General features: G+C 35.4%; 1 protein-coding gene across 1 annotated transcript; it reads left to right on the top strand.

The window, feature by feature from the left end:
- Window positions 1–622: 622 nt before the first annotated feature.
- Window positions 623–2,434, top strand: LOC133681055 (transcription factor MYB53-like). Its single transcript, XM_062104143.1, has 3 exons — window positions 623–1,167; window positions 1,273–2,020; window positions 2,197–2,434. The coding sequence occupies exons 1-2, from the start codon at window positions 905–907 to the stop codon at window positions 2,018–2,020; spliced, it is 1,011 nt and encodes a 336-aa protein (XP_061960127.1). The 5' UTR covers window positions 623–904; the 3' UTR covers window positions 2,197–2,434.
- The last annotated feature ends 7,669 nt before the right edge of the window (window positions 2,435–10,103 follow it).

Here is a 10,103-nt window from a genome sequence, read left to right as displayed (position 1 = left end):
TATGATTACTCAAAGGTAAACATTATAAAATCGAGAACCAAAATGAAAGAAAGTTTTAATAAAAACCCTTTAAAGCTCACAGAAAACCCGTAAAACTCTGATGAATAAATAGAATTTTTCATTTAGACTAAAAGGGAATGAATGGTATAGCTGGTTAAATAGTTAGTTTCCAAGAACATCTCATGATCTAATGATTTATTCTCCTTTTTTTTTCCCCTCAATTGATTTTTGAAAACGGGAGGGACGTTCGTAATCGCACATCATTGAGTTAAAATCACTGAAAGAGTTGATGTTGTGTTTATCATATTTTTCAATAATACAAATGCACCAAACAAATCACAATAGCAATTGTCTTCTAGTCCTATCTACTGTAATTGAAGTTTCCGAGAAATATTTCAAATTTATGGGCCAACAATTATAACTTGTCAGCCATCAAAGCTGAATTCGTGAGCTTGTACCTTCGCGTTTTTATAATATTGGATGAAAAAGAATCACATAATCTTTCTGAAATTTGATGGGACCCCTTTCTGAAATTCATACACATTGCTCCCTTTTTTTCTACATGACATTTGCGCTACCTAATCTTGATGATTTTAGTAGTTGCCTGTTGATTTCCCTCTTCTTGAAAAACACCTAGATGTTATTATGAAATCGACCTTCCCCTAATTGCCTTGATTTTGGAAGCTTTTTAAGAATATCATACTAATAAAAGAACGAAGACGACCTTTATCATTTCAATTACGTCTCTCGTGCAACTATTTATAAGCAGCATGTCTGATAAAAAAAAACAAAAAAGAACTAAAGTCATAGCGCCTTGTCTGATACCCCAAGACATTTCAAGTCGACACTTCTGTCCAGAACCTCTCCCGTCTTGCTTTGGTTTATTTCTGTTAAACTTGACAGAATGGTTAGATCTCCTCGTAGCCATGGCAGTGACTTCAAGAAAGGGCCATGGACGCCGGAGGAGGATGAGAAGCTAGTTGATTATATTAAGAGGAATGGTCATGAAAACTGGAAAGCACTCCCTAAGCTTGCAGGGTTGAATAGGTGCGGGAAGAGCTGCAGATTGAGGTGGACAAATTATCTGAGGCCTGATATCAAGAGAGGAAAATTTTCTGAGGAAGAAGAACGAGTCATCGTCAACCTTCATTCTGTTCTTGGAAACAAGTATGCAGTTCTTCCTTTTTCCTTTTCAGCTAGCTTACATATTTGTGCTGTCAATATTTGTCCTTAAAATGGTTTTTAATCTTTCCCATTTACTTGAACTTGCAGGTGGTCAAGGATTGCTAACCATCTTCCAGGACGGACCGACAACGAAATAAAAAACTTTTGGAATACTCACATAAGAAAGAAGCTTCTTCAAATGGGGATTGACCCAAACACTCACAAGCCAAGGACTGATCTAGATCATTTCTTGAATCTCTCTCAGTTTCTTGGCGCAGCACGGTTTGGCAATACGGCAGATCCATTGGACAATTTTCTACAGTTACAGGCAGATGCCACTCAGTTAGCCAATATCCAGTTGTTGCGAAATCTGTTACAGATTATGAATACCAACACACTGACAAATCCTGAGAACAACAGTCTCTTAGGATCCCAAAATCCTAACCTGTTTGAAGGACCGGGCAATGGGGCAACAATCTCCAATACCAAGGAACCATTTAACCCAGTATCTCAGGATCTCTTTAACCCACTTGCTACCCCTCAAGCACCACCCAATGACTTCCAAGCTATCTCGAATTTATGGGCTAGCTATGAAGGTGGATTTGGCCCTGAAGGCCTTAACATCAACAATAACAGCTTGAGCAGTTCCTATGGTACTCAAACAGATCAAAATCCACTTCCTGCATTGGTTTCAGCCTCAACCTCCCCTGGAACTTCCATCGTTAACCAAAAAGAAAGCAAGGGTAACCCATCAAACTACTCCACTGGCACGCCTACCTACACTGTTTTTGAGGGCTGGGAGAAGCTGATCGATGATGACTACTGCAGCTCCTACTGGAAAGATATTCTGGAATAGGTACTTAATTAGTTTTTCCTTGCAAATATTCATTATGATTTCATTCCTTCTTCTTACTATTATCAGCTTTCCATTGCATCTAAATTTTTCGAAATTTTACATCCTTCGTTGGCTTTTTATCTTTCTTCATCTTTAATTATTGCAAGAAAGTTAACATTTATTTCTGTTGTTTGCAGTTTGACATCATCATCATCCTCGTCACATAACTCTCAGCGAAACACTCTCTCAACAAGCATTGATGCATGCTAGCTCTTGGTGCAGGAAACACAATTCGTTCATTTAAAATCTTATGTAACAAATGATCATTTTCTTCTTCTTATACATGTAGAGTCTGTTCTGCTAAAGATTCAACTATGTTTTTGTAAAAATTGGATACATCCATGTTTTCCTAATTAATTGTAGCTTCAAATAAATCTGAACATAAAATAATACTGTTTTCCATTAGAATTATGTTATAGCAAACATATGTTCTAACAGTTTTGTGGGCATTAAATAAGTGATGTCCTGTCCCTCAAGAAGAGTGAGGGGATGAAACCAACTGAATTTTTTTTCCCTCCTTCTTTTTCTATGGGAAAAACAATATCAACATAATTCTTAAAACCCTAAAATGGGTCCAAGTGAGATAAGATTCTGACCTGCATAAATAATTTGCATGGCATGTCAAAGTCTATAATGCCACTCTCATATCATAATTATTTCAGGACATTAATGTTCTTCTTGTTGGGCTTCCACTTCCAGTGTAACATCAAATGATTAATAAAGTAAGAAAAGTAAACATCCAGCAATTGGATATGTATGGTCATTAAAAGTCAGATTATTCGTTACCTTGTTTCTTATTAGGTGAGCTTATTTACGTCCGATGCAAGTAATTGACTGCAGCAAAGCTACACAATTACCAACCTAACTGCCCAAAGTTGAGTTTCGATTTCACTTGAGATGAAAATGCTGCATTGGACAGGAACAAAAAAGGAGAATGATGAGCTATGCTTATTAAATTAAAGAGCAGGAAGAAAATGCGCATTGGACACATATACTAGGCCCGATCATGGCAAAACCGAAGCAATGGAATTAATTTCCTTTTCATGGTAAATAATTAATCAAGTAAATTAAGAGAAATGATTCTCTTTTGAGTTTCTCTAAATTTCTGCCTTTCAAGGGACCTGTGTGAATGGTAGGAAAAAAACAGCTTTTCTTTTCTTTTTTTCCCTCCACGGAAGCATTTATATAGCAAGAGCTCTTATGGGACCACTTGCCAAGGACTCGAAGTTTTTATACCTTTTGACTACTGAGGCCCTTAACGCTTCTAACAGGCTTTGCAACTTTAATCAATCCAAGGCCAGCTTTGGCCCGCATCTTGTAAGATTTGTAGGCCCAATAGGCCCACATTGCCACCTAATATTCGGCGATTGCGTATAAAAAGTGAACAGATACGGATACCAGTAGAATTTGATCCTTCCATCTACCGGTATCTTGATGGATCAGCTAACATTAATCATCCTCCAGGAAAATACATATCAAGACTTGACCTAAAGTGGAAACTTTTCTTCTGAATAACATAATGGTAATGAAGACAAATAAGTTTCTTTGCCCTTATATATATAGGATGAACAGAAGCTTAGCTTTCAATAATGATAAGATAGCTTTCCATCTATTTTATGTTATGTCCTGAACTGAGAGTTAATTATCCAGTTGTAGCATCCCACTGCACGGCATAAACAATGCACTTGTGATGTTGTGATGTGGGACCAAAAAGATTTAAGATAAGCCAAAGAAAGAAGAAAGAACAAGCCAAAGAAAGAAGAAAAAAAGTCGAAGAAGAGAAGATAAAGGGAGAAGGAAAAGTCTGCAACTCTGTAACTTTTATTCAAATCATCATAAAATGACTATAAAATCAAAAATTATAAATAATAAAATCCTCAAATAACCAACAATTAGGCCAAAAACCTACTAAAAATAAACTAAAATACAAAATAGAATAAAATCCAAAATAATAATCAAACTCAAATAAAAATCCAAAAAATTAAACTTGATAACATAAATTAAAGCCTAATTAATAGGTTATGCTACCATAACTCGTCTATGATCATAAACGTACGTGAGCTGTGTCTTGGGTTCGATGTCCCCATAAAATTTTACAGGATTGAAAAAACTTCACTACATCAAGTATAGCTCCATGTTGTGGTGATGGTTGATAACATGGTGGTGGTTATGACTCTGATGGATATGAAATGATCCGTTGTTAGCAACCTTTTATGGTTTGGTCCATGGAGCTCGTGGTGGACCTCTTGCGATGTTGGGTGGCTGGAGTGGCTAGCTTATGATTTGTTGGTGTGAAAAAGGTCGGATGGAGTGATTTTTGGGCTGGTAGAGGAGCTATCAACTATAGTTGTTACTGCTATTCTGGGCAGTGGTTGTGTTTTAAACAATGGTTATCGTAGATGTTGGATTGGTCAGCAATGTGGTAGCAAGTAAGTGCGGGCTGCGATTATGGATGGTTGGTCAGTTGGTGGAAAAGATGAATAGTAGTCAAAGCTTAATGTTAAAATAATCTTATGGGCTTTGCTAGCTTTTCAGGATGCTACAACTTGGCTTCCCTAGGATGCTAAGGTCTTAGACATCATTGAGAAGGGCATTTGAGTTTTTCACTCAGGTAGTTGGGAGCTTCAGCCTATTTGGGACTCAGTTCATTTCCATCTCAGGATTGCATTGCCAGATCACTATTTTTGAAAGGGTTATTCATCAAAAAGGTTTCCTATCAACTCGGCATGAAAGGTTCTTAGAGATATGAGATCCATAAATTTTATACATTCCCTCCTCTAGTTTCCAGGTCATATCCCGAGACACTCATTTATCATATAGCTTGCTTATATGGGTCACCTAAATACTATTAACAGACTACATGCTTATCAGATCATCAGCTCCTCAGTATGTATCCTTTATAGGTCACATGTTTAGACACACGATCATCTTTTCTTTTAGTGTCCTTTCTCTGTTTTGGTTTAGGGGGATATCATAAACAAAACCTTTATGAGTTGGCCTTATATGATATGGCAACATTTGTTTTGGTGGGTATACATGCACTATAAGCAAAAGAATGAGTTCATGCATCTGCTTGCTTAGTTAATCCTCTCAGCTACAATTTACTTCATTTGGTATGAGAGGAATAATTGGGTCTTTCACCAGGCTTATTGACTTCACCATGTTGTTAATGGGGAGATCTTTGAGCTTATCCAGTCCTAATTGGTTGAGCTACAACCAAAGTATCATATTCTGTCTACTCTTATATCCATATGGCATCTTCTGGAATCATGAGATACTTATGTTTTGTTGTTCTTCGAGTTCCTCTTAGCATGTCTATTGTTTTTGCAAAACCGGTCAACCAGTTTTGAGTTTTTCACAAACCAATCGATCGATTTCTAGATTTGTTCTTATAGGTTTCTGTTTGTAGAACTAGTCAATCAATTTTAGGATTCTCATAAACTAGTTGATCGGATTCCCAACAGTTGTTCATACAGTTTTGTTTTCGGATCTATTTGAATTTTCTTTAGCTTTTGCTTTTTTTCCCTACTGCCTAAAATCAGTTGGATTTAGGTAACATGACAATGCACTTCTTAGAGTCCGTTGGATTTGGGTAACGGGACAATGCACTTCTTGGGGTATGCCTCTTGTATTTTCTACAGTTTTTTTTTCTTTTATACAATTAAAACACCTCTAAGGGGTTTGCTAAATAGAAAGCCAAAAATATAAAATATATATATATATATTATTTTAGCTCTTTCATGCTTGTTTTATATGCTTCAAAGGAGTGCTAAACAAAATGTCAAAATAATTTTTTTTCCACAAATGTTATTCTTACATATGTCTCAAAAAAGCCAAAACCAACAAAGTGGCCCGATAAAAAAAATAAATCAATTAAATGTAGCTATTTAAAAAAAAATGACATCAAACTCATTAAAAAAATAAAACACTTATTTCTCCCACTCCAACACAATTGGCTTTTCAAATGGCTTTTTCTCATTGGAATATGCATGATTAAAAAATATATATTTATACTATTCAAAATGTTATTTTATCAATTTAACTCTTCAAATAGCATCTCCCTTTAAAGATATTCTAACACTTCTCCAAAAAAAAAAAAAAAAGGTGTTTGGCCAAGGTGTAAAGTTTTTTTTTATTGATATTTTTTTTCACATTAATAATTTTTCTTTTTTAGCTTGTTTTAATAAATCACGTGTTTTGTAAGAATTGCACAAATTATAGGGTTTATAAACTGATATTGAATTTTGAGAATTTGAAAAAACCTTGTAATTGTTAGATATAGGCAAAGCAAAAGAAAAAAAGAAAGAAAAAGCAAAAGAAAAAAAAGAAAAGAGCTAGAAAAAAGAAAAGAAAAGAAAGGGATGAAAAAAAATATAAAACTCTGTAATTTTTATTTAATTCATCATAAAACTAACTACAATGTCAAAAACATATAAATAAATAGTAAAACTCAAACAATCAACAATTAAACCAAAGATCCACTAAAATTAAATTGAAATTTAAAATAAAATAGCATCAATAATTAAACTCAAATAAAAACACAAATAAATTAAACCCAATAACATAATCTAAAGCACAATCAACAAGTTAGGCTACAAATCTAGAAATAATCATTCGTGTTTGAGAACCATGTCTGGGATCCAGTGTACCACCAGCATGCATATACATTTACATCTTAAATTATCAAGTTCAGGTATAATATGAAGTTTACATAGCATGACATGCACGCAACCATAACATTCCTGCATCTAGAAATTTAATGTGATCTTTCACATCAACTCCGAAAAAACATTCATCACGTACGCATGCATGATGCATACATGATGCATAAATTTCCTTTCATAGCCATATGCCAAGTTCGCCAATCCCACTGCAACTCCTTATATTCCAAGGAACATAGCAAATGAATACGTGCAAGTAAAGAGAAGATTCCCAATTTTCTCAAGCATCGCCCTTGAATGTGAAAACTTATAACTGCCAAAGCGGTATCATTTGTAAGAACCTGTACCCCACCCATAATCCAGCAACCCTTAAGATCAAAAGCATCAATGTTCCACCTAATTCAAAGTCACTGAAGAGCCTAATATCAGTACTGATAAAATTGAAGCTCCACATTATCCCCAAGATGCTACATATGCTATATTTACTTCACATCCCATATCACTTCAACGAACAAATATGCTGTTTGTACTGCAAGATTGTTCGACAAAAATCACAATATCCAGTATGTTTATAGGAATGACATCCATAGATCCTTTGAATATGGGAGATCTTGCTAGCCAAAATAGGTAACAGACGAGCACTTGGAACTTAGAAGATCTTCCTCCTATGAACTTGTATGATTATCTAGGAAATGGAAAAGTTAAAATGTGGCAGACACATGCTAGAATAAATTCTAGAATGTACGGCACCATCTATCTTGCACTGCTCAAACTCCTTCAGAGAAGAGCTGGTTGTGGCCCCTAACTAAATGGAAGGCAGCTGTCTTAACTTTGCTGCTTGGCAATACTAGGGGCAACCAGCTCGGCCAGCTGCAACTAATGCAATGGATACATGCTAATCACAATGATTAACGTGGAAGATAAATTAACCAGAAGTCAGAATCCTCCAGCAAGAGTCGATAGCTAAATAGAAATTATGACAGAACCATAATAAGCACAATAATACTAGCTGAGCTTTCCCACCTAACTTTTGACTCTTAAGTTCTGATCATTAAGCTCGCACAGAATGAGTAAACATGGGTATGCAGAGACTACTGCATTCAGTTCATGAACAATTCAAATTGAACGCTGTTGAGCTAAATCCCATTTAGTACATGAACTGTAAATCCAACCACCACAGCAATTTCTGGTTGCGACTTAAATTTCATTGATTGCTATAGTGATTCTTATTAGAATTGCAGAAACAGCTAGCATACACCAAGAACATAAAAAGCAATCACAAATAACTGACCGATAACCACACTGGAGCACATCTACGAAACAACAGTTCTTCATTTCAGTGCAGAACTGTTCAAAGCAAAAGTTGAAATTGAAAAGGAATGACTCCAGGAATTAGATGGTGTCATTGGACACCTTGAGCATTCAAAGAAACCAATCAGTAGAAACGGCGAGCCTGAATGACCAAATAGGAAGGGCATAGAGATTTTGAAGGAATAAAAGTTTCTAGACAAGATTTACTAGATGTTTCTAAAATTCTTTCCTTCCTATCTCTCTTTTTTAACAGTTTCAAACGCTGCGGGCTATAAGTAAAAACCAGAATGATGATGATTTATGAAGCAATATTTGTGTAATCTCATATTGTTTGAGGATCGATCGTCATTTTTTTTATTTCTTTAATGCCAACGATCTCCCTGCCATATCTTTGCAATCTCATCTCGTTTGAGGGCTAATTTTCGTTTTTTACATCTCTAATACCAACGATCTCCCTACCATATATAATCTCAATTATGGGATTAACACCATATATCACCTGGAACCAAGTGCAAGTTAACTTTCATAACATGAACAAGATACCACTGACACTGATATGAAAGAACTGCATTTGTGTTTTCTATGTGGAGGACACAACACTTACTTCAAGTGTGTGGACAAGCATCCACCACAAACTTAGAACAGAGAGAAATCTTAAATACATTTCCAAAAAGACAATTAATCATAACACAGCCACCAAATTAAGCAAAGTGCAAATATGCCTAGGGTGTATCTAAATATGGAATTTACATAATGGCATTTGTGGCCACACAAATATTTAATGAGTATGAGCACATATGGTCAAAATCTGACAATGAATAAATTAGATTAGAGCAAGAGATGCTAATTCCATGCAACGTACAAAGCTAAAAATGAACTCTTGGTCGCACACTAGTCCAGCCATTGATCTTACACTAGTCCAGCCATTGATCGTGTCTGTTTTAGCATTACCCATTATGAAATGTATCTAAGAATATCTGTTTCTTTAGCAAACGTTCCTAGAAAGGGGAAACATTAGCTCCTCTGTCAACTCTAAACAGAGTCAAAAGGTGTTGAACAAGCCCAATGTGCATTTAACATACTTTGGACAGACTACTCAACCACAAGCAAAGAGCATAAAGTGTTTAATTTGCAGCTTTTGACTGATTCATAGTCAGAATCAGACCAAAGCGCAACAGCTTGGAATCCAGTACGAATTGGGATTTAACACCAGTAAATTTCAGCTGGATCCGAAGTGTTACACGATCCTAGTATCAATAGGTAAACCTCATGAAAGTAACTTATAAGAAAACAAAAGGATAACCCTATGCTAAATATTAAATATACCCTAAACATAACAGGCCAACCTTCTCTTCTATGTCAATGCAGTAATCAAACTCCCTTCAACATGCATACACAGAAATCCAAGCAATACTCATGACACGCATGCATCATACAAAGCTGAAATAAAAGACTACAGTCCTATTTAACTACTAAAACTGGGTCAAAGAGGTATAACGATAAAACTATTAGTCATGTACACCACTAGAAACTTCCTCCATACTGGTTTAGCATCATTCATTAACAATCAAGTGATTAGCATGCAGTTCCTTTTTGCAGACATTCGTAGAAAAAGATAGTAAGTATTTATTTCATTTGCATTCAGTATTCATTTGCTTTTGCATTTGCATTCAGAGTGCTTCTAATAGGATATCAAACACTTTTCCAAAACACTCATGCAACTTATAGAAATTCATCTGAGGAGGTTTCATTGCAATCAAATGCAACAGTCAAGGGTTGTGCATTAGCATTGTACCAACTGTGTCTTTTCTCATAGAACCAGCTATTTGGAAACTGGATTTTCTCAAAACTTTTACATTTTTTCCAATTTTCATTCTCTGCTACAAACAAACAACAGAAAATTCTAAATAAATGCTAAAAGCATTCATTTCTCTAATCTGTTGAGACATATTCTGTTAAATCTACCAAGTTAGCGACCCTTATAGATCTCCAATTGTACTGGAAAACTTTTCATAAATTAAGTGGTTCAAGCATGGAAACAAGCACTTCAATCAACCAAAACAAAAGGCAAA

The sequence above is a fragment of the Populus nigra genome, chromosome 1, assembly GCF_951802175.1.
Source record: "Populus nigra chromosome 1, ddPopNigr1.1, whole genome shotgun sequence".
In the NCBI taxonomy this organism is placed as follows: domain Eukaryota; kingdom Viridiplantae; phylum Streptophyta; class Magnoliopsida; order Malpighiales; family Salicaceae; genus Populus; species Populus nigra.
Note: the sequence above shows the minus strand (reverse complement) of the source record. Positions and strands in the feature narration are given on the sequence as shown.